This window comes from Monodelphis domestica, chromosome 6 (genome assembly GCF_027887165.1).
Source record: "Monodelphis domestica isolate mMonDom1 chromosome 6, mMonDom1.pri, whole genome shotgun sequence".
Taxonomy (NCBI): domain Eukaryota; kingdom Metazoa; phylum Chordata; class Mammalia; order Didelphimorphia; family Didelphidae; genus Monodelphis; species Monodelphis domestica.
In genome coordinates, this window is record NC_077232.1 from 251,895 (window position 1) to 275,889 (window position 23,995).

At 56.4% G+C, this 23,995-nt stretch overlaps 1 protein-coding gene and 1 long non-coding RNA gene across 3 annotated transcripts; one reads left to right on the top strand and one right to left on the bottom strand.

Annotated features, from left to right (window-relative positions):
- Positions 1-1,195: 1,195 nt before the first annotated feature.
- Positions 1,196-21,538, bottom strand: LOC130454887 (uncharacterized). 2 transcript variants are annotated; one of them, XR_008912671.1, is made up of 4 exons: positions 21,180-21,538; positions 20,200-20,291; positions 4,876-5,041; positions 1,196-1,724 (listed from the first exon to the last, which is right to left on the bottom strand). It is a non-coding gene; the product is annotated as an uncharacterized LOC130454887 (long non-coding RNA). The 2 variants fall into 2 exon arrangements; XR_008912670.1 differs by lacking the exons at positions 20,200-20,291; positions 21,180-21,538 and having other exon boundaries at positions 4,876-10,066.
- PKP3 (plakophilin 3) lies at positions 12,545-23,957 on the top strand. Its single transcript, XM_056801035.1, has 14 exons — positions 12,545-12,831; positions 14,802-14,997; positions 20,221-20,312; positions 20,409-21,055; positions 21,143-21,266; positions 21,341-21,545; positions 21,627-21,801; positions 21,897-22,014; positions 22,125-22,295; positions 22,434-22,619; positions 22,753-22,906; positions 23,010-23,202; positions 23,286-23,373; positions 23,486-23,957. Exons 1-14 carry the CDS (start codon positions 12,793-12,795, stop codon positions 23,519-23,521), a joined length of 2,424 nt encoding a protein of 807 aa, XP_056657013.1. The 5' UTR covers positions 12,545-12,792; the 3' UTR covers positions 23,522-23,957.
- The last annotated feature ends 38 nt before the right edge of the window (positions 23,958-23,995 follow it).

Sequence of the window (23,995 nt, forward strand, 5' to 3'; positions counted from 1 at the left end):
GCCATTAGAAGGGGAGCCACCAGCTGGGAAGCAGGGTTTCTAACCAAGGCCTTGATTGTCACAACCACAAAGAACTCGGGCAAATGTACGTGAATCCAAGGGATCAGAACAGGTGCTTTTCAGCCCTCGAAGAGATCAGAGTCGGCTACAGTCAAAGGAAATGCAAACTAAAACAACTGTGCGGCCCACCTGACACCCAGCACATGGGCCATGAGGGTTCACTGCAGGAGGGAGGTGACAAAGTTGGGCCACTGAGGCACTGCTGCATCCAGCCATCCTGGAGGCAATTGGGAATTGCCCAAAGGGCTAGAAAACAATGCAGACCCTTTGGGCTGGGGCTGGGCTCTTTTTAAGCAGGGGAGAGACCTACTTGCCCCCCAATCTTTCCAGCTGCTCTTTCTGTGGTGGCAGAGGACTGGAAGTCAAGGGGACGTCCACCCGTTGGGGAATGGCTGGCCAACTGTGGTACGATGGTTGTGCTGCCTCCGAAAGGGCTGGCCAGACCTCCGTGAACGGATGCCGAACCAGGAAAACACTCTGCAGTACCCATCCACTGTGAGAGGCTTGGCTTCTTTCTGCCATCCACCGACCCAGGGCCAGCGGGGGGACGAGGCTGACCACAGCAGGCGATTGTTCGCTCGCTTGTTTGGCTTTTAGCCGCTCACTCGCACAAATGAACAATATGGAGCCAAAAGAAGCTTCAGTCAATTGAAAAAAGAAAAGCCAGAAGCGTGGTTATCCCGAAGGGGCCCTGAGTGCTCGCTGAGCCAGGTGTCATGGCGGGCTGCCAGAATGGAGGCTTATGGACTCTCGGATTTCACTGGCTCGGGGATCCTCCAGTGACCTCCCTCCAACCGTGGGGAGTCACCTAGAACCCGAGCAGCTTGTCTAGGACCACACAGACAATGCGGCTGGTGGAGGAGAGGGAGGACTCGTATCACAATCGTCCAGCGATTGCTATATACATTTATAACTTGAGAAGGAGAAGGGAGCCGGAGGAAAATGGGTGATAAATGAAGACTCAAAGACAAGTTAGAAGTTATGGGGAGCAGCGCGAGCTCCTGATAATGTTTTCCTTGAAGGAAAACATGACAACCAAGAGAACACGTGGAAGTAGGAATTCCGAGATAGAAAGCGCGTGGCCAAGAGTGGCGCGAGGACAGATAAGGAGAGACAGCAGGGAGAACTCCAAGGCTGCAGGGATCAAGAGGAGGAGCAGCGCGCCTCACCCCAGCCTTTATTGTGGACTGGGAGGTGATCAGTGGACACGGAACACGGCACGCGGGTCTTAACATGGTTGAATGACAAGATCAAAGCGGTGGGGATCCCCGACATGCGCTTTTCAGAGGAGCGAGGTCCGACCAGGTGAGGGCTCAGCTCAGTGTCTGGCGGCCCAGGGATTCTCTTGCCCTTGGACTGTAGCTTCTCATACAAAGAGTGCTAACTGATCTGCCCAAGCATCTGATAAGTGAATATATGTAATACAATAGCAACGCATCAACCACACTTCCAGATGCCAACGTGCCTGGTATGCCCCCACTCGCATTCAATTCTATCTGGTTCTCAGAGCAGCAGTTTCTTGGCTGTGCCAGGCCGCTGGGCAAGACGGGACCCAGCCGTGCGAATCACACGTGTGGCCTCGCTGTCACCATGGATTCAGCCAGTAAACCGTAGGGAGCCAAATCTTTACCAGAGGCCAAACTCTTTCCCACAATTGCCGAGACCTGGAGATGAGCAAGCAGACCCGAGAACGAGGTTTTTAGACCGACAGGCAGACAAACAGACAGATGTATGCACACGTGCACACACACACACACACACACAGTACATATACCGGGGGAGGGGGGAAGGCCAACTATTCAGTCTCCAGACTTCATGGAGAGATGAGGCCAGGAGGGTAAAGCCCCACAAGGACAGGCCGGGTCCCCTCCCTCCACCCTTGGGTCTTCTGGGAGGTGGGAGGGGTGATCTTCCACTTCAGCTACTAACAGCAGTTATTGGAACCCTGTGGAAAGACCCTAAAAGAACCCCCAAAGGAAAGGCACTGGTCCTGGCGCCATTTCTATTGGAACCTCCTGTAAAGAACTGGAGGGAGACAATGGTGGCAGCGCCCATAAGCAGCATCAGCCTCGCTTTCTCGGTTTCTCCAGATATCCAGAATTGGTGGAATGTTTCCTCTGGGCCAGACACCATGCAAACACCAGGGATACACAAGGCTAGCCCAGGCTCCCTCTCCCAAGGAGCTGCCCACCTTGATCTAGAGCCTTAGAGACTGGGCAGCACTTGACCCAGAATAACTCATTTGCTCCCAGGAAGAACCCTCACGTTTCCCCTCACTATGAATCTGGGGTAAACTCTCCCTTAAAACAGCATCATGAGGAGGAGGTCACAGAAGATCCGAGGAGGGAAACTTGCTTGGAGCTGACCTCTGCTGCTCACCGTTTGCCTGTGGTCACCATGGCCCTCTACTTCTGAAGGAGGGGAAATACCAGATAGTTCTGTGTTTCTGGTGGAACACTGCCAGGGAACAATATGGAGAGTGGCACTGGTGGTCAGTCACAGGGGATGAGGGGCCCTGGTCACAGTACCAAAGCATGGAGGAGTACCAACACATGAAGCTGCAGAGGATCAGAGGTCCTTCTTTGGTAAAGACCAGGAGAGAAGTGGCCATCCCCCTCCTGGGATCATACCACCTTGGAAACAGGAGAAACTGGCAGATCCCCAGAACTCACTCTGAAAGCAGCAGCACAAAAGCCCAAGGCTTGGCACAGCACCCTTCCACCTCCAGGTGAGTCAAGCCCTACATTACTATAAAGTCCAAAGTTGACAAGTAGGCTGGGAAAATAAACAACTGACAAAAAGAGAACTTGTTCATAAAACGTTGCTGTGGTGGCAAGGAAGAACAAGACAGTGTAAAAATTGCTACAAGCAAAACCTGGAAGAAAAATGCTCATTGGGCCCAAGTCCAGCAAGAATTCCTGGAAGCATTAGTGGCGGTGTAATGTCCCTGAACAACTTGCAGGGATCCAGGAGAAAAAAACACCATTCATAAGCAAAGGAGAAACTATGGGAGTGGAAACACCGAGAAAAAGCAACTGCCTGAATACAGAGGTTGAGGGGACATGACAGAGGAGAGACTCTAAATGAACACTCTAATGCAAATACTATCAACAAAGCAATGGGTTCAAATCAAGAAAACATCTAATGCCCAGTGGACTTACGCGTCGGCTATGGGGGGTGGGGGGGGGAGGAAAAGAAAATGATCTATGTCTTTAACGAATAATGCTTGGAAATGATCAAATAAAATATATTTTTAAAAAAAAGAATTCCTGGAAGCTTTAAATAAAGAGATTAAGAAGGGTAGATGAAAAACTGGGGAAAGAAATGAGGGTGATGCATAAGAGAAAATTATAAAAAAGATAATTAACAGTCTGGTAAACAAGGCATAAAAAATGCTGAAGAAAATAACATCTTAAAAACCCGAATTGGCTAAAGAGAAAAAGAGGCACAAAATCTCATGGAAGAAGTTAATTTCCTAAAAGTTAGAATTGGGCAAATGGAAGTTAATGATTCCATGAGACATCAAGAAACAATAAAACAAACTTAAAAGACTGAAAAAATAGAAGAAAATGGGAAATATCTCATTAGAAAAACAACTAATCTGGAAAACAGATTGAGGAGAGGAATTTAAAAATTGGTGGGCTCCCTGAAAGCCATGATTAAAGAATCTAGATATCATATATCAAGGAAAAACTTCCCTGATATCTTGTAACCAGAGAATAAAATTAAACTTTAAAGAATTCACCAATCACCTCCTGAAAGAGATCACCAAATGAAAACTCCCAGGACTATTAGAGTTAAATTCCAGAGTTTCCAAGACAAAGAGAAAATACTCCAAGCTGTCAGAAAGAAACCAATTCAGTGTTGTGGAGCCATGGTATTTAGTGAAACAGAGGACTTTTCAAGCATTCCTAATGAAAAGACCAGAGTTGAATGGAAAACTAGAAAAGCCTAAAATGATAAACAGGAAAGAGAAATCATAAAGAAATCTATGATAAAGATCAACTGTTTGCATTCCCATATGGGCAGATGATATATGGAACGCTTAAGAACTTTATCATTATCAGGGCAGTTCAAAAGAGTCTACATAGACAGAGGGCATGAGTAGGAATTGATTATGTTGGAATCAACTCCCCAAAGGAAATGAAGGGCTGCCAAAGAGGTCTGCATTAAGAGAAGGGAGAAGGGACATATTGACTGAGGACATTCTCTTGCATAAAAAAGACATGCAAGGAAGAGTGTTAACACTAGAGGGGAAATGTGGGGGTTGGGGTGGCATGGCAAGAAGCTTGAGCCTCACTCTTATTGTAATTGACTCAATCAATAGAGAAACACACACAAAAAATAGGACTTGGCCAATAGAGAAACAGAAGGGAAAGAGAATAAAAGAAGGGGTTAGAAATGAAGGGGGCGTCACGTTTTGGAGGAAAATTGACTTTCAAGGAGGGACAGGACGAACTGAAAATAACGGGATGGAGTTAGTTGTGCTAGTCAGTGCTGTAAGTGTGAAAGTGAATGCGATGAGCTCATCCATCAAACAGAAGCAGATTACAGAATGGATTAGAGACCAGAATCTACCTGTATATTGTCTCCAAGAGACACACACAGGCTGGAGCAGAATCTCCTATGCTCCCATTGAAGTAAAAAGGTAGGTGGGGGGCAGCAATCATGACCTTAGACAAAGCAAAAGCCCAAACAGACCTAATTTAAGGAGATAATTGGAGCAACTACATTGGGCTGAATGATGAAGTCATCTCAACCATTTTTATAGAAAGCTCCCCTGATTTAGTTTTTCTTTCTTTTTTAAACTCTCACCTTCTTGCAGAGTGAAAGGAGCAGAACCAGGAGAACGTTGTACACAGAGCCGGATACACTGCAGTACAATCGAATGTAGTGGACTTCTCTACTAGCAGCAATGCAAAGATCCAAGACAATCCCGAAGGACTTAGGAGAAAGAATGTATTCATATCCAGAGGAAGAACTGTGGGAGCGGAAAGTCAATAGAAAAACATAGGATCAACCGTGTGGTTCGATGGGGAAGTATTGAGGTTTGGCTTTGAAAAGATCACTCTCCTGCAAATATGAATAGCCTGGAGATGGGTTTTGAGCAACGATCCATGCATACAGTGTGCAGTGAACCTTCCATGACCTCATGGGAAAGAGTTCCTCTTCCCAGGTGTTTGTGCCATACTATTCCTGCTGAGTGCCAAAACATAGAGTTCTCAGTTCAAGGCTGCATAAACAGTTCCAAGAACTCCCAAGAGCAGGAAACTCCCCTGTTCCCTCTCTGGGGAGGGGAGGTTGTTCCTCTGAGGAGAGCTTTAAATCTTGGGGGCTGCACACAAATGTTCATTATCCCTCTTTGATAATGCTCCAGGCTTTCTTTCTTGGACTCCTAAGCATCCCCTATCATGACTCCAAAGATGTCCCTGGCAACAGTGGAATTCCTTGTCAGCTCCGGGAGGGGGAGGGAAAGATCATGAATCATGGAACCATGGGAAAATATGCTCAATTTATTCATAAAAAAGTAAAAATAAACTGTTCTCCTCTGTCCCAGGGTCCCTTCTAAGACAGGAGAGGGGCAAGGGCTGGGCAGTTGGGGTGAAGCGATTTGTCTAGGGGCACACAGCTGGGAAGTATCTGAGGCCAGATTGGAACCCAGGTCCTCTTGACTCCAGGCCTGGGGCTCTATCCACTGTGCTACCTAGCTGCTCCTGGAGCTCCTTGTTCAAGTACATGCCGAGTGCATGACTGCATGGGCTTGGTTAAAGTAAGAGTCATTCCCGACTGGTACACAGTGGGCAGGCAGCAGCGGGCACTTGGCTTTATCTTCTTTGTTTTTATTTTAGAGAAGTGAGTTATGTGGGCACAAACTGATTCCCGACACAGTGGCAGAGACTTGGGCCAGAAAAGCAAGGCTGACTGCCAGCCTGATGTTGCAGGGGAGTAGGAGTGGGAAAGCCAAAGGCTACTCCTGACCTTAAGCCTGAGGAAGCTTCTTGGGCTGCTAGAAGCCAGCCAGGAATGGAGTGATCCATCCATCAAGGGGCTCCTTCTCCGCCTGATCATCCTGCTTGCCCCAGAGGAGATGGGACATACTGACCCTGTAGGACTGCGCTGTCCGCCCTCTGACAGTCTGAGCTCCCACCTCACCCCTGCAGGAGGGACCCATGCTGAGGAGATCCGGGGACCAGAGAGGCCACTGGCAAGGTCGCCCACCCAAGGAACAGGGAAGAGCCACTGTGGAGCCCTAAGGAGTGATGGGGACCAGGCCAGAAGACAGACATAGGGAAGGACCCAAAGGAACCCATTAAAGTGGAGTGAGGAGCACCCGACATCTCTGGCCACCCTGACAGTAAGGACAGCCAAGGCATGGACGGCCCACGAATGAGCGACGACGCTCCAAAGGCTGCAGGACCAAAGTGTTCTCCACTTCCAGACAGAACCGGTGGGCCCTGAGTGAGAATTCAGGGAGAATTTGCTCACCTTCTTGCTTGCTTGCTTTTGGGGGGAAACATGGCTAATTCGAAAGTGTTTGCATGATTTCACTTATGTGACTGACATCACGATGGGGGGAAGGGGGAGAAGAAAGGGAGAGAGAAAGAGGGGGAAGGAGGGAGAGGGGGAAAGGCTGAGGGGAGAGGGAGAGAGTTAAGACTGTGACACTTAAGTACCTTTCTGGTGCCACATGTTAACGTATTATAGACCAAGAGAATGCAACAGTTCAGTTCCCCGCCAGGTGGCACTCCATCCCAACCACCAGATCCTGGCTGAGTCGAGTCTTCCTGCACATTTGTTAAGGCCTTTCCTCGAAGGCTGCAATAACCCCACTGCGCACCAGAGGGCGCGCCGCAGCTTCAAGCTCTGGGTCTCCGCGGTCCAGAATGGGTCACTCACAGAATGAGGAGGAGCCCGTCCCCTCCCCCTCCCCCTCCCCCTCCCGAGTGCCCACTCTCCGTGGATCCAGAGCCTTGGCGGGCGGGCGGGTTACTGAACACGCGGAAAACCGGGCGTGGAAAGCAGGCCAGGTGTTCCGTAGGAAGACATCGGACGGGCGCGTCTCCCCAAGCTCCTCCGGTCTGCCCTCCTCCCCGGCTCTCGGAGGCGGAGGGACGGCCACTTCAGCTCCCTCTCGGGATCGCGGCTGGAAGGCGGGAAAGCCGAGAGAGGAAGAAGAGGAAGAGAGTTCGCGCCCCCCGTCCAGCTCGCCAGGCCCGGGGCTGGGAAGTCTGGACCCAGCATGCTCCGGGAGCCCCTCGCCTCCTCGGGTCCGCCTCGCGGAAGCCTGGAGGACCCGAGCCCGGGGTAGAGAGCCCCTTGCCAGCTGCCACCCCCGGCAGTCAGACTAGGGCAGCCGCCCTGCCGTGTGCAAGCGGGCTGCACCTCTGGCGGCTCCGAGACCTCCTCTCGCCTCTTCCCGACTTCTCGTCAGCCCACAGCCGAGAGGGGAACCGGGAAAGGCCGAGCGTGAGCGGCGTCCAAGGCGGACGTCCCCAGATCTGACGGACGGCTCCTTGGGCGGAGCCAGAGATAAACCTTCCGAGCTGCGCCCGGAGCCCGCTCAGCTGTGGCGCAGACTGACGACCTCCTCCTGCCTGTGGCCCGGTGGCTGTTGTCGGGCTGCGACGCCGCACGCTGGGCAGATCCAGTCCGTCGCTCACGTGTTCCATTAGCCTGCTGGAACCCGCTTTCTTTTCTCTTTCCCAAACTGCAACCCTAAAGAATGCAGAGGCGGATCGAATCCTCCGTCCCCTGCCTAATTTGGAGTTATTCTGCACCGCTCTTCCCACTCTCCTGCGCGCCGCCGCTGCTTCCTCGGTGCCCTTCCCTTCTCTTCTGTGCAGGAAGAAGTTTCTCCGATTCGCTTAGCTTTCCTTCCTCCTCCTCCTCCCTCTTTCCTTTTTTCGTCCTTTTCCTTTCCTTCCCTCCCCCCTCTCTCTTCTCTCTCTCTATCTGTTTTCAATTTCAAATGAGTTTGTTATGGTGTGACTCTGCCGAGCACTGAGGCGAGCCCCGGGTTTCCAGGCAGTGACGTCCAACATAGTTCCTGTGCTGCTCAGGTCCCGGTTTCTGACTCTGCGTCACTCCTCCTAGTTGGAAGTTCATAATTTAGTTAGTCGTTGAACAAGCTGCACTTCAACCTTGTAGTGAGCGAGTGTGCCCTGGCTCCCTCTCCAAGAGCCAGGCAGGCTACATTGCCCCCACCGTTTGGGTTCACAGCCCCCCTCCAGCACTTTGGTCTGTGGGGTCATAGCCTGGTTCCTGCCGGAGGAGTGTCCCGCCGGGGACCCTCATGATCTCTCCCAAAGATGCCCTTGGGATATTGACTTTGGAATGGCTGCCAAGCCCAGCCTCCATTCAGACTCTGGGATTCCAGGGTCTCCAGGCCTTTCAAAAATCTCCAGGCAGGAGATGCCACTCCTCACCTGGAACACAAAAGAGCCACAACCATCACCAAAGGCCAAGGACGTCTGTTTTTAGGGTCCCAGTCATCTCCCTGAGAACCCCAGAGGAGAACAGAGGCAAAAGAGGAGGGAGCGGATGCTGACTGAATGCATCCAAGACAAATCAGAAGAGCTCCACCTCACGGAGGGGAGAAAGGGGGCCGCAGAAAATCTTTGCATGCTCCAGGGTGTCCCCCCAAAGTTCATCATCATGACTGTCTCAGAACCAAGCTCCCTAGAACCCTCCCCTTGGACATGTTGCATCAGCTGAGCAAGCCAGTAGGTGCCAGACCCCCATCATATAGCTATCACATGCCTAGAGAGCTGGGCCTGGAGGTCAAATGTCCCCAGAGTGACTCTGACCAGAATAACTGTCTGCCTCAGTTTCCTCATCTATAAAACATGGATAAAATGCACCCACCTCCCAAGGTGGTTATAAGGAAAAAATGAGATAATACTTGTAAAGTGCTTAGCATAGAGCCTGGCACATAGTAGCCACTAGAGAAATGTTAGCTCTCTTCATCACCATCTGTTCAGCCATCCTTCCATTGTCTAAGAAGCAACCTAAGTCCAAGCTCTTTACTTTTCTTTCCCCTCCCTCCTCAGCATTAAGGTTTTTTTTTTTCACTCATGATTATTCTTTCTCTCTGGGATTATCCTTGATCTTAACCTCCCCCCACCATCCCCACTTGGTTCCCTGTTGATTTGTGTGTGTGTTTGTGCACACAACTCTCCTTGGAGAGTTTTTTTCTGATAAGAGTGAGAGGTTCATCTGATGGCTCCACACTGGCATCCTCTGAGACTCAGGCATCCCATCAATGAGAGACATAAGTTCACTCCCTTCTTCCTCCTTTCGGTTCTTGTTCTTGCTATTCCATTCCCTTCTCTTTCCTCTTTTCAAACCCTCAGAAGTAACCCACATCTAGCTCTGCCCATTTCTCATTTAACTCCCTCAATACCTTTTATTATCCTCAGTATCTACCTCAATTGCATTAAGGTTTCAATGTTAGCACCACATCACTATATAGCTCCTTCCAACTGCTCACATTTCTCTTCCTAGGTTTCTAAAGTTGTGTTTGGGTTTGAGAGTTCCTGCCCAGCTCTTGGCTTTTCACTGGCTATGCCTGGAAGGCTGCTGTTGCATTAAAGATCCATTTTTCCCCCTTAAAGATTAACATCAGCCTTTCAAGATGAGCTATAATCTTGGTTTCTAGCCCGATTTTTCATCTTTTTTTTTTTTTTGGAAGATTATATTCCAGCATCTCCTTGCATTTCAAGCAGAAGCTGCCAGGTCTTGAGTGATCTGGAGTGTAGTTGCTTGGTATATGACCACCTTCTTTCTGGATATTTGCACTCTTTTTTCTTGGACACAAAGACTTTTGGATTTGGGCTACAACATTCTTGTGACTGTTCATTATGGTGGATTCTATCTAGCTCTACTTTGCCCTCTATTTATTTAGTAAGTCTGATCTAATAGATCCATCCAATAGGCAGTTTTCATTTACTGCTTCTTGACTCATTTTCTAGGTTTGTTGTTTGTTTTTGTTATTTATATATATATATATATATATATATATATATATATATATATATATATATATATATATGCACCAGATGGCTTACATTCTCTCCTATTATTTTTTAGTCTTTTGATTTTGGCAGAATCTTTTTTGCAATCTTGAGAAATCATTGATTTCTGTTTGGTTTGTTCTGGTTTTTGTTTCTTTCATTTCATCCATTTCTTGGGTCAGATTTTCCACCTTCTTTCTTCTGAAGGTCCGATGTCCATGTGGGTTTTCTTTGATTTCTTTTCCACATTCCTGTGAAAAATCCATTCTGTGGTCAGCCACTGTCCTTCTTCTGAAGGTTATCTGGGCCTACGAAACTTCTTTTCTCAGACTGGCCATTGTTTTCTTTGCTGGCTGTAGTTCTGGGATAGGCTGGGCTTTGGGGCAGATGGCTCAGTCAGCTCTCAATGGTACACTGGTTCCTAGGCTGAACTTCCACCTCCTGGCATCAGGGCCCCCTGGATCCTTGAGCTTCAGGCATTGGATCTTGTGGTTCTCTCAGCCCCTCTGCACAGTGTTAGGAATCCTAGCCTGCCCTGGGCTTGAGGGGTGTCTGGCACCATACTGGTGGTTGAAACACATAAAAGTGTTCTAAATCTCTTATAATCAGAGAAATGCAAATCAAAAGAACTCTGAGGTATCCCCTCACACAGAAGATTAGCTAACATGACAGCAAAGGAAATTAATAATAAGTAAATAAATAAATAATAATAAATTAATACATGTTAGAGGGGATATAGGAAAATTGTGACACTAATGCATAGCTGGTGGAGTTGTGAATGGATCCAACCATTCTGGAGGGCAATTTGGAACTATGCCCAAAGGGCGCTAAAAGACTGTCTTCCCTTTGATCCAGCCACAGCACTGCTGGGTTTGTACCCCAAAGAGATCAGAAGGAAAAAGACTTGTACAAGAACATTCAAAGCTGCGCTCAGTGGTGGCAAAAAATTAGAAAATGAGGGGCTGCCCTTCAATTGGGGAATGGCTGGACATTATGGTGTCTGGTGGGGAGGGAATACTATTGTGCTCAAAGGAATGAGGAACTGGAGGGATTCCACAAGAACTGGGATGACCTCCAGGAGAAGGTTGTACACAGAGACTGATACATTGTAGCACAATCCAGTGTAACTGACTTCTCTACTGGGACTCAGGAGAAAGAATGTATCCACACCTGGAGAAAGAACTGTGGGAGCAGAAAGTCAGAAGGAAAACACCTGCTTGATCACATGGTTGGTGGGGATAGGATTGGGGATGCAGACTGTAAACAATCATCCTAGTGCAAATATCAATGGTATGGAAGTTGGTCTGGATCACTGACTGACACATGTAAAACCCAGTGGAATTGCGGGTTGACCATGGGGGGGGGGGGAGAGAATGTGAATCATGTAACCATGGAAAAATATTCTAAAAAAAGAAAAGAAAACCCCGAGAGCTAGCTGTGTGCTGTTAGACAAGCCGCTAAGCTTCCATCATCTTTCTCAGTATCCTCAACTACAAAACAGAGATCATCAATCATACCCACCACGCCAGCTCGTTCTGAGGACCTGACTGGATCTTGACAAAGTGCCTCGTGCACAGTAGGCTCTAGAGAAACACTTATTCCCTTCTCTGCCCAACATTGACATTGGCAGCGCTTCTGGGGGTGGCACACGCCACACACTGTAGTTTCTTTTCAAAAAACCACCTTTCCCTTCCATCACAGAATCATACTGGATATTGGTTGCAAGGAAGAAGAGCAGCAAGGACTGGGCAATGGAAGTTAAATGACGAGTCCAGGGTCACACAGCTAGGAAGTATTTGAGGTCACATCTGAACTCAGAACCTCCCATGTCTAGGCCTGGCATTCAACCCACTGAGTCACCTAGCCACCTTCTCACTGTAGTTTCTCAGGCCTTCTCTGGGGAGAACTGCAGCATTAGCAGGCCACACGGACTGGGGCCCACCTCCCTCCTGGCCCTTCTCCCGCCCCAGTGCGTCGTCACATTCTTTGCTAAAATCCTGGCAACAAGAACCCTGGTGTCTCCCTGTTGCTCTGCCAGTCTGGTGAGCTTGTCAGGAAGGGAAATGTGGCTCAGCTGGCAGGACCTGTTCTCGCCAGCGCCTTGCTGTGGCTGCCACCTGCCCGCCCGGCCATGGTATTTCCCAAATGTCACCCTCTCCTAATGTCTTCTGCAGTGGTGGTGGCTGTTGGGCTCAGACTTCCTGCAGGGCAGTTCCCGCCCGCATCTCTTACCCACACGCCAGTGAGGGGCTGGCCGGAGGCCCTCCTCCCAGCACTGCCCCCCCCACCGGGCACTCTCATTTCCCCTTCCTTCGGTCTGCTCAGGCCCCGTGGGGTGGGGGGTCCCCAGGGCCAACCATCCCTTCCCTGGCAGGCCCCAGCTTTCCCAGATGGGGGTGGGAGGAGGCCTAATCCAGGAGCAGGTAGGATCCACCCAAGGGAGGCTGGCACGATTCAGACAGTGGGGCCAGGCTGTGGTTCTCCCAGAGAGTTCAGAGCCGCACAAACTTGTCTCCAACACTTTTTCCACCAGAAATACAAAGTCTCTGATGGAAGCAACTGGTTGAATCAGCAGCAAGGAAGGGGAAGGCAAAGGGCGTTTCCCGACTGCTGGATCCACCTTGGTCCCACCCAATCGATTCCCCCCAGTCCAAGCAACTAGAGAGCCCTGGATTCGAGGCTGGGCCCGCTTCGGGAGAGGAGCTGCAGCCAGCCGAGGATGGACAAAGGGATGATGAGCAGATTTCGGAAGGACAATGTAGGTCCTCCCCCACCTGGCCCTCCCCCTCCCCCTCCCCCTCCCCTAGAGCTTTCACTCCATTCTGAGATGGGGGGGGGGGGGGGCAGCCCATCGCTCTGCTGCCAGGAAAGATCAAAGTGCTCCTGCCAGGCCAGTCTGGGCCCAGGTGGGGCCTGGCGGGCATCCCTGGTGGACAGCTGAGGAAGCTCCGTCCAGCCCCAGGCTGGGGGGCATCTGCCAGGGCCGAGGGGCAACGAGGTCAGACGGCTGGGGAGGCCTGCGGGGTTGGGAGATCAGGCTGGCCGCCCTGGCAGCGGGGTTCCTGCCAGCTCTGCTCCACTCCCATAGTGGGGACTCCATTTCCCAGATGAGGAAACTGAGTCTGGGAGAATCTGAGACTGCCTGAGCCTAACGGCTGCAGCCTTCACACATCATTGGACCTCAGAGGGCAGATTAATCTAGGATCTGGGCCTCTCTGCAGGCAGCCTGACCCCCAAAGTGGGAAGGAGCAGCCCAGGGAATTTCTGGGGCCTGCCTGGGCTCCGCCTGCCCAGCCCAGCCCCAGCTAGTGTGGACTTGTGCTCCGCTGCTCCCTGAGTCAGCCTCCCGCTCCTCCCACCCATGCCCACGTCACACCCAGCAGCAGAGCTGGCACCAGCCTCAGTTTGGAGGTGAGGCCTGGGGCTGGGCCAAGAGGCCTCTTGGAGAGAATTCCAGAGCCCCCAAACCTGCCCAGGCCTGTCTCTGTCTGTGTCTCCCTTTTGCTGTCTCTCTCTGTGTCTCTGTCTATCTCTCCCTGTCTCTGTCTCTCTCCCTTTTGCTGTCTCTCTCTGTGTCTCTGTCTATCTCTCCCTGTCTCTGTCTCTCTCCCTTTTGCTGTCTCTCTCTGTGTCTCTGTCTATCTCTCCCTGTCTCTGTCTGTGTCTCCCTTTTGCTGTCTCTCTCTGTGTCTCTGTCTCTATCTCTCCCTGTCTCTGTCTGTGTCTCCCTTTTGCTGTCTCTCTCTGTGTCTGTCTCTATCTCTCCCTGTCTCTGTCTGTGTCTCCCTTTTGCTGTCTCTCTCTGTGTCTCTGTCTATCTCTCCCTGTCTCTGTCTCTCTCCCTTTTGCTGTCTCTCTCTGTGTCTCTGTCTATCTCTCCCTGTCTCTGTCTCTCTCCCTTTTGCTGTCTCTCTCTGTGTCTGTCTCTATCTCTCCCTGTCTCTGTCTCTCTCCCTTTTGCTGTCTCTCTCTGTGTCTGTCTCTATCTCTCCCTGTCTCTGTCTCTCTCCCTTTTGCTGTCTCTCTCCCTGTCTCTGTCTCTCTCCCTTTTGCTGTCTCTCTCTGTGTCTCTGTCTCTCTCCCTTTTCCTGTCTCTCTCTGTGTCTCTGTCTAGCTCTGTCACACAGCCTGAGGAGGAAAGCCCGCGGGGCTGTCTAAGATGGCCGCCCCCTGTCGGACAGAGGGTGGCAGCCGTACCAGCCCAGGACATGGGGGGGGGGGGGGAGGGTCCCAAAGGAGAAGGAGGAGAGAGCCGCAGCGCCCACCCTGAGCCTCTGGCCAGCACTTCCCTGCAGGTGCCGCCAGGCCGGTGCCCAGACAGGGGGCGGAGGCCACTTTGACCCTGAGCTCCCTCCTGCTAAGCCCCGAGGGAAGCGTCGACTCCCTGCCCACCGCGGCCGCCTCTAATAAGCGGGCACCTCCCAGCCGGCCGTCGGGCTTCCGGAAGTGTCCCGCCCCTCCCCCCAGAGGCCGGGCTGTCAGCAGGAATTCCACCTTAAGGCGGGGAGGGCTCCCCCTCCCTCCCCCCAGGTGTCCCCGCCCCCAGGTGAGCTCAGGCCTGGGCGGGCCCTGCTGGCCGTCTCCCAGCCTCCGTGGGCTCCCGGGCAGGCGCGGCCGGCTGGCAGGGACCGAGCCAGAGGAGGAGGCGGCCATGCGGGACGGGGAGCCCCTCTGAGCCCCGCGGCCGTCACCATGCAGGACGGTAACTTCCTGCTGTCGGCCCTGCAGCCCGAGGCCGGGGTCTGCTCCCTGGCGCTGCCGTCGGACCTGCAGCTGGACCAGAGGAACAAGGAGGCCCTGGAGACGGAGCGAGAGCGGCTGAAGGTGGCCCGGGTGCAGGAGCAGGTCCGGGCCAGGATGCTCCAGCTGGGCCAGCCCTCGAGGATCAACGGCGCCCTGCCCGACTCTGCGGACGGCGCCCGAGGTACCAGCTGCTGCCCGCCTGCCGCCGGGGAGGGGGGGCTCGGCTCCGGGGCCGAATGAGGCGGGCCGCAGCAGGCTGGACGCCTCCACTCCGGGCTCGCTCTCCGCCTCAGCCAGGGGCGGGGTGGGGGGATGGAGCTCCCGGGGGTCCCTGCGCCCCCCCCCCCCAGCCCCAGCCAGGCTTAGGAGGCTCCGCCCCCAGGGGGCGGGGCCTGGCCGGCTCCGCTCAGCCTTCTGGAGGAGATGCGGCCAGGAGTGGTCCCTGGGGCTGCCCCCTGCCCCACGGGGATGCCCTTGCTGGGCCGCCATGGGGGGGGGGGGCGGCGGCACCCGGCAACGGCCTCCGGCCCAAGCTGGGCCCCGGTCTCTGACCTCGTCTGCCCGCCCTCTTCCCCGTCCCCGTTCACGCGGGCACGCCCAGAGGCAGGTGAGGAACAGGTCTTTACAGGAAGTCCCGGCCCCGGGACCGCTCCCTGCCCTGGGAAGGAGGCCCCTCCCGCTGCCGGCGGCCCTCTCTGGGGCCCGCGGAGCCCTCAGCTCGGGAACTTCCACGCTAGGCAGCCTGGGAAAGCCGGGGGCCTGGGCCGTCGGGCACCTCCTCCTGCCCTAATGGGGTGACCTCCTCCCTAGGGGGGAGGAAAGAGGCGCCCAAATATGGGCATTAATTACAGTTTGTAAAACGCATCGGGGTGGCCCCCCGGCAGCCCCGCCAATTAGGCGGGCGGCTCCCCTTTGGGGGGAGCCTCTCTGGCGTCAAGGGGTTAATCTCCCCACCCAGGAAGCCTCATTAACCTGGGCTGGCGGGGCCTGCGGCCTGGGAAGGCCCGTGTGAGCTGTCTCTGAGCAGGCAGCAGGGGGATGCCCGGTGGGCCCTGTAAGTGCTCCACCCCCAGGCAGGGCAAGGGCTCCCTGCCACCACCCAGGCATCTCATTAGACCACCAAGTGTTTGGGAAGTCCGTGGCATGTGCCAAGCACTGGGCCAGCCCCCTCCCCTTGGAGGCTTGGAGAAGGAGCCGGACCAAGGTGCTGTGGTCAGAAAGGGCTCTCAATGCCAGCTGTGTGTGTGTGGGGGGGGGGGGGCTTCTGGCCACAGACTCAAGCCACAGCGAGGTGCCCTACGGAAAGGAAGCTTCTGGGGATCCCAGGAGAGGAGGGCCTGGCTGCTGGCCTGGGGCCTCTCCACACGCCTGGCTCAGGTGGGGGCCGGCCTCACAGATAGGATCTCCCAAGATGGAGCCCACATGAGCCTCGTCACTCCAGGGTAGGCCAGGTAGAAAAGGGCTGGCCCCTTTCTCTGCCACTGAACATTCCCACATGCCATGGACTGGGTCACTGGAGTAGTCTGCCATTTCCTTCTGAAGCTTGTTTTGACAGAAGAGGAAACTGAGGCAAACAGGGTACAGGGACTTGGCCAGGGTCACACAGCTAGGAAGTGCCTGAGCCTAGACTGGAACTCACAAAGATAAGTCTTCCTGACCTGTTCCCTGTGGCACCCCCTAGCTGCCCCTTGGGGCTCAAGGCCCTTCACCATCCAGGTAGCCCTCTGGACGTGCTCCAGGGGTTCAACATCCTCTCCAAAAGGAAGCCAGCTGCAGGAACAGTGAACCTGGGGACCACGAATGGCCCACGTGGTTTTTAACCTTCGTGTTGGCGAGCCTTTGCATCTTTCCCTCTCGAGTTTGAGCAGCTGCCGAGGAGGTCTTCTCTATCCTGGCCCCGTCCCCCCAGTCCTGGGAGGTTTGCTAGTTGGATGCACCGGCCCTCTGTGCCTTTGCTCGGAGGCCCTCCACCCTGACACAAAGCCGTGGAAGAACCCACTGATTGTTTCCCTTTCCACAAACTAGGTGAACCCTTCCAACAGCCTGGAAATGAGCTCAGTGCTGGCTTGAGCCATGACGATTCTTCTGCTTCCCTTTCTGTCTGTTGCCCAACTGTCTCTTCCACAATCTTTTCTGGAATCTGTCCAGGAAGCCAAGTCCAGTTAGCCTACAGACTCCAGGGGCTCCCCTTTTGGGATAAGCAAACCTGCATTTGTCCTTCTGCAGTGCAGGGCCCCCTCCTTTAGGAAGTCTTCCGTGATCTTCCAAAAGTCACTGACACTGGCTCATCCAGGGCAGGAAGAGGCTGTGTCCTTACTGTCTTGGGGAGAACTCCCGGGCAGCCCTTTTTGGTTAGCTGGCACTGCTCCATCCACCCTCCATCCACCACGAGCAAAGGTCTCGTCCCTTCTTTTTTCTCCCAAGGGAGCTTAAATCAAAACAAAGCCTTCCGTCGTCTTGGCAGCCTCAGCTCATGCTGAGATTTGGCACACCTCCTGCCATTTGTGTAGGACACGGGAGTTCCACACTCTCCAGTTTGCCCACTCTCATTGCTGTCTTCTGGACAAACTCTTGACATCCCCAGTTTCTCTCCTCGTTGGAATTTCTTTTTGGATCTTCAGAATTTCATTCCTGGTCACTTTCCCCCCTCCAATGACTTGCTTAGCACAGTACCTCACACAGGGCAGTGGGTAAATGCAAGGTGACTGTCTGCAGCCAGGGAGCTCCTCGGGGATAGGGACCGCCTTTTCCCTTTCTTTCTATCCCCAACCTTTCCACAGTAGCTGGGCACTTTGTAAATGCTCACTAACTCCTGACTTGATTTCCCCATTGTGTTTTAGCCCCAGACTCCCTCCCATCTGTTCTTCTCTCAGAAACCTGGGGAGATCGTAGCTGCCCCTCTCTGCAGGGACTCTAGGAAAAGTGGGCCACTCTCTCCATCTGTCCCGGGAAAGTCATCTCTCGGTGTGGCCGCTTTTGGAAGGGCGGAAGGAAAGGCTTTGGATGAAGAGGGGCGCCAGTGTTGAGTTCGGCAGGAAGCTCTTAGAGGTGGGGTGCTGAGGGGGGGCATTCCAGGGATGGCGACCCCCTCAGAAAAGGGGCAGAAGGGAATAGGAGAGGCCTGAGGATGTGCTGCTGCTCCCTGCTCCCCCTGGGAGAAATCACTTCGTTCCCTCCATATGTTTCCTCTTGTGCACGGTAGCAGGTTGAGACCACGGGGCCCTGAACATCCTTCCAGCTCCAGCTCCAGCTCCAGCTCTAGCTCTAGCCGTGCTAAAAGGGAATGGGAGGCAAGGGGAGCCACGTGAAGTAATCCAGGAGACTTTGAGCTGGGCCAGGCCCAGGGGGCTGCATTCTTCCTGGAGGAATTGGGTTGGGGCAGGGAGGGGGGAGTGTGGTCAGACCCACGCCTTGGGAAAATTCCAGCGTTGACCGGTGAGGGAGGGATTGGAGAGGGGAGACAAGGAGGAGCCACGTCAGAATCTGTGCAACAGTCCAGCTGTGAGGTGATGGGAACCAGCAAGACTTGGCAACGATGACATCTGAGGTGTGAGGGAGAGGAGAAGAAGGAAGGTGGCCCAGAAGGACGGTGGCATCAGTCTAGGGAACAGTGGCTTTAGGGAGGAAATAGGGTTCTGCTACGGATGTGCTGGATTCAAGATTAGAGTCAGGAGCTGGTCTGCAAGGAGGGAAGGGATGTGAGGAAGCGGAAGCAGGCGATTAACTGGAGTCCGTCAGAAAGGGAAGAAGGATCCGAGCTGAAGGCTGGCGTAGAGGGCTGGTAGGGAAGGAGCTGGCATGAAGGGGAGCTCCTGAAGGAGAGAGGCAGGAGGCGAACCGCTGGGCTGGGCTACGGTGTGGAAGGGATCGGGCTGGTGGCCTCCATTTTCTCAGCAAAATATCTAACAATCGAGGTCCTTGAGGGCTTGGAGGGGCTTAGAAGCTTGAAGAGCTGCCCCAGAGGCATTCAGCAGCACCCATGGGGGGAGGAGGAAGAAGGCTGTCCATGGGTGGTGGAGTTGGGCCAGGTGCGAATGGCTCAAGTTCCCCAGGGCCAGACCCTTAGGGGGAGAAGACCTCCGAGAGTTGGGCTGGCCAAGCTGAGGGCAAGACTGTGCAGGGCCCAGGGGAGAGGTGCCCCCCATGGCACAATGTGGCCCCAGCAATGAGCCTGAGTTGAAGCTGAGGGTGCCAGAGGGCACGTCCTCGGGCACCCAGAGGAAGAGGGAAAGGGCATTAGGCGCATACTGGAAGAAAGGGAGGCCACTGGGACCATCCGTGCTACTGCGAGTGTGGCTGGCAGAGAGCGAGCGGAGCTCCTGCTGGGGGTGATCGGGAAGAGGACGGTCTCCCCACACTGCCCCCCCTGCTGCTGCCAGCCTGTGGGGTCACACACTCCCCAGAGCACAAGTGAGGACAGAAAGAGAGGAGCAGGGGGCAGCTGGGTGGCTCAGTGGATAGAGAGCCAGGCCTGGAGGCAGGAGGTCCTGGATGCCAATCACATGCTTCCTAGCTGGGTGACCCTGGACAAGTCCCTTCACCCCCATTGCTCAGCTCTTCCTGCTCTTGTGCCTTGGAACCTGTACAAAGTATTGATCCTAAGAAGGAAGGGAAGGGCTCTTAGCAAGGAAGAAGGGAGCACTGGGAGAGAAGGAGATGGGGGGGACCATGGGACACCCCAGAGGACGAGGGGCTTGGCCAAGGGAACCAGAGTGGCGTGGGGGGAGGGGCAGCCCAAGTAGCAGAGAAGCAGGGCCCTGTGGCAAAGGATGAGGACCTCAGAGGAAGGGGCTCTGTGGGCAAAGATGCCAGCCTGGGCATCGCAGCCGCTCGAAGTGGTAAGCCATTGGTGCCAGTTAGTTCCTTTGCTTCCTCCCAAGCCAGCGGGGGCCAACGGCCTCCATCCCCCTGGGCTCAGGTGCCGCCTGGCAGGTTGGGCAGGGCTGAGGGTGGCGCCTGGAGAAGGCAGTCAAGGGAGGCCCCATTTCAGTGGGCTAAGGGGAGGGAGGGGCATCTCAGGCCTCGGACCAGCCTGGCAAGGGTTGAGGGAGAGGAGCTGGGAGAGGTAGGTTGGGACCAGACTAGGTGGGTGGAGGGCCTTGAATGCCAAACCAAGGAATCTTATTATGAGATTTTTAATCCAAGTGGTGGCAGCCGGCCAGCCTCGGGCTGTAGGGAATCGCTGGCTGCCTGGAGCTCCAGGCAGGTGCCCCTTCGGTTCACTGCCTGCCAGGGTGGGTGTGGGGGGGGACCTCCTTGGGAGGGAGAGGAGGGAGCTGAGGGTGACTCGGGGGTGGGGGTGGGGGCATGACCAGTGGGCCCCACTGGGTGCTGAGGGTGCCAGGCAATGGCTGCCCAGAGCCCAGGGGAGGTGTGTGCCTACCTGTCTGCCCCTCCCCCGCAGGTGTCTCCAGGACTCAGTTCCACACCCTGCAGCCCGCCTCGTCGGCCGGCTTCAGCTCGCGCTCCCAGGGCCTGAGCATGGACAAGAGCTCGGTAAGCCTTTCCTCGGGGGCTGGGGGGAGGGCTGCCGCGGCCCGGCCCCGCCCCGCCCCGCCTCACCTCCTCCCTCCCCCCGCCCCTGTCCTGCAGACTTTCCGGCCCATCTCCAAGCCCGCCTTTGGGGCGCCCGCCTGGTCCTCGCGCTCCGCCGTGGACCTGAGCTGCGGCCGGAGAGCCAGCTCGGTGCACAACGGAGGGGGCACCTATGGGTCCGCGAGCTACCTGGGCGCCCAGCCGGCCGCGCTGCCAGCAGCCCCCAGGCCCGTCTCCTACCACGAGCGCGCGGGCCCCGGCTCCAGGGCCGACTACGACACCCTCAGCCTGCGCTCTCTCCGCCTGGTGCCCGGCGGCCCAGCCGGAGGCCTGGACGACCGCTACAGCGTGGTGTCCGAGCAGCTGGAGCCGCCGGCCGGAGCGGCCTACCGGGCCTTCGCTTACGAGCGCCAGGCGAGCTCCGCCCCCAGCCGGACGGGGGGCCTGGATTGGGCCGACGCCGCCGCCGACGGGCCCCCGGGCCGGCCCATCCGCGCCCCGGCTATGCGGACCCTGCAGCGCTTCCAGAGCAGCCACCGAAGCCGGGGGACGGCGTCATCCGTGGGAGCCGGCGGGGGGCTGGAGCACGTGGCCCGAGCCCCGTCGGTGCGCAGCCTCAGCCTGGCCGACTCCGGCCACCTGCCGGACGTGCGGGGCCTGGACAGCTATGGGGGGCACCGGACTCTGCAGCGGCTGAGCAGCGGGTGAGCCCCGGGAGGGAGCCGGGGGTGCGGGGGAGCCTGGGGCCGCCCCTCCCCTCCGCACGCTCACGCCCCGCCCCGCCCCGCCAGGTTCGACGACATCGACCTCCCCTCGGCTGTCAAGTACCTCATGGCCTCGGACCCCAACCTGCAGGTGCTGGGCGCCGCCTACATCCAGCACAAGTGCTACAGCGACGCGGCCGCCAAGAAACAGGTGCGGGCGGGGCGGGCGGGGCGGGGAGGGGGCCGGCCGGAGCCAGGCCCTAACCGGCGGTGCTCCGTGCCCAGGCCCGCAGCCTCCAGGCCGTGCCCAAGCTGGTGAGGCTCTTCAACCACGCCAACCAGGAGGTGCAGAGGCACGCCACGGGGGCCACTCGGAACCTCATCTACGATAACGCCGACAACAAGCTGGCGCTGGTGGAGGAGAACGGCATCTTCGAGCTCCTGAGGACGCTGCGGGAGCAGGACGACGAGCTGCGCAAGAACGTCACCGGTCAGCCCCGCCCCGCCCCGCCCCGCCCCGCCCCCAAACTGCCGGCCCCGGGAGTGACCCCGGCCCTTCCTCTGCCCGCAGGAATTCTCTGGAACCTGTCATCCAGCGACCACCTGAAGGACCGCCTGGCCCGAGACACCCTGGAGCAGCTGACGGACCTGGTGCTGAGCCCGCTGTCGGGCAGCGGGGGGCCGCCCCTCATCCAGCAGAACGCCTCGGAGGCCGAGATCTTCTACAACGCCACGGGCTTCCTCAGGTGCGGGGCGGGGCGGGGCGGGGCGGGGCCCAGCGCAGGGGGCGGGGCTCAGGCGGCAGAACTGCCCCTGAGAGAGCCCCATTTCCTTGTCCCAGGAACCTGAGCTCCGCCTCGCAGGCCACGCGGCAGAGGATGCGCGAGTGCCACGGCCTGGTGGATGCCCTGGTCACCTACATCCATCATGCGCTGGACGTGGGCAAGTGTGAGGACAAGGTCAGCGGGGCCTGCGTCAGGGAGGGCCCGCCCCGCCCCCGTCCCCGTCCAGCCCCGCCCCCTCCAGCCCTGCCCCTGGCTGTGAGCTCCTAACCCTCCCCATCCCCCAGAGCGTGGAGAATGCTGTGTGTGTACTCCGGAACCTGTCCTACCGCCTCTACGATGAGATGCCGCCATCCGCGCTGCAGAGGCTGGAGGGCCGAGGCCGCGGGGAAGCCGGGGCCGGGAGGCCCGGGGAGGTCGTCGGCTGCTTCACCCCCCAGAGCAGGAAGCTGCGGGAGGTGGGTCGGGAGGGTTCTCCTCACCGGGGAAAGTGAGGCAGGTAGAAAGAAGTCTGAGGAGCCCGGGCAGGACCAAGGTGTAGTCCGGGGGGGCTGGGGCGGGGCTTCCCGGGCTCACGGCCCCTCGTGTGCCCCCAGCTGCCCCTGGCCACGGATGCTCTGACCTTCGCTGAGGTCTCCAAGGACCCTAAGGGGCTCGAGTGGCTCTGGAGCCCCCAGATTGTGGGGCTCTACAACCGGCTCCTTCAGCGGTGTGAGCTGAACAGACACACGACTGAGGCTTCGGCCGGAGCCTTGCAGAACATCACCGCTGGAGACCGGAGGGTGAGGCCCGGGGGGATCCGATGGCAGGGAGCACGGGAGCCGCGGGCCGCGAGCGCCCCCTGGCGGAGTGCAGGACCTCCTGCCCTGGGGGGAGCGCAGCCCGCAGAGCCCTCAACCCTTCCTTGCCCCTCAGTGGGCAGGTGTGCTGAGCCGCCTAGCCCTGGAGCAGGAGCGCATCTTGAACCCCTTGTTGGACCGAGTTCGGACAGCCGATCATCACCAGCTGCGCTCCCTCACTGGCCTCATCCGGAACCTGTCACGGAACGCTCGGAACAAGGATGAGATGTGTGAGTCTCCTGGGATTTCCCGTTGGGGGGGCCTCCTCACTCTGGGCAACGGGGTGGGGGGGCAGCCCCTCTGACTTGTGCCCTCTGGTCCTGAGGGAGGTAGCCACCAAGGTGGTCAGTCACCTGATCGAGAAGCTGCCGGGGAGCGTGGGAGAAAAGCCGCCTCCCGCCGACGTGCTGGTCAACATCATCGCGGTGCTCAACAACCTGGTGGTGGCCAGCCCCATCGCGGCCCGGGACCTCCTCTACTTTGATGGTCTCCGAAAGCTCGTCTACATCAAGAAGAGGCAGGATGGGTGAGTACCAGCCCCCAGCGGAGGAGCGGAAGACCGGAGCTTCGGGGGCTTCTGGGACTAACTCCCGGCACCCTCCCCAACAGGCCCGACAGTGAGAAGGCCTCCCGGGCTGCCTCCAGCCTTCTGGCCAACATGTGGCAGTACAGCAAACTCCACCGGGATTTCCGGGCGGTACGTGAGCACGTGCTGAGCACGCTGAACTCTAGCCAAGACGAGGGAGGAACAGGGAGGGGGCAGGATGCCGCTGTTGGGCCCCATTAACTCATCCTTCTCCGTATTGCAGAAAGGCTATCGGAAGGAGGATTTCCTGGGTCCATAAACAATCGGAAGACGAAGAGTTCTATTGGGGGGCAGCGTTAATGAATGCCCCCCCCAAGCTGCAAGGGACTATCTTGGCTTGGCTCTGCCCTTGCCTCGTGGCTCCTGGCCAGGTCTGGCCTCTTGGCCCCTGGCACTGCCATTTTGGGTGGAGCATGGAAGCAGGCTGACTGCTTACAGGATGGGCAGGGGGGGGCAGGCACCAAGAACAGGTCCTGGCTTCAGGGTGAGCCTGGCTATCGGGACGGGGCAAGAGCCCCTGGCTTCTGGGTGTTGGGATGCTTGGGAATCCTTTGGTGTTTCAGGGTCCCCCAGGGCCCCGGCCAGTGCTTGCTAAAGGAAGTGGCTGGAAGCAGCCAGACAAGCACACACACATCACAGCGGGCTGAAGGGCCGGGGGGGGGGGGGAGCACAATAAAGGAGGCATTGCTCTGCTAGCTGTTTGCTTTGCATTCTCTGGGACTCACCAGAAGAA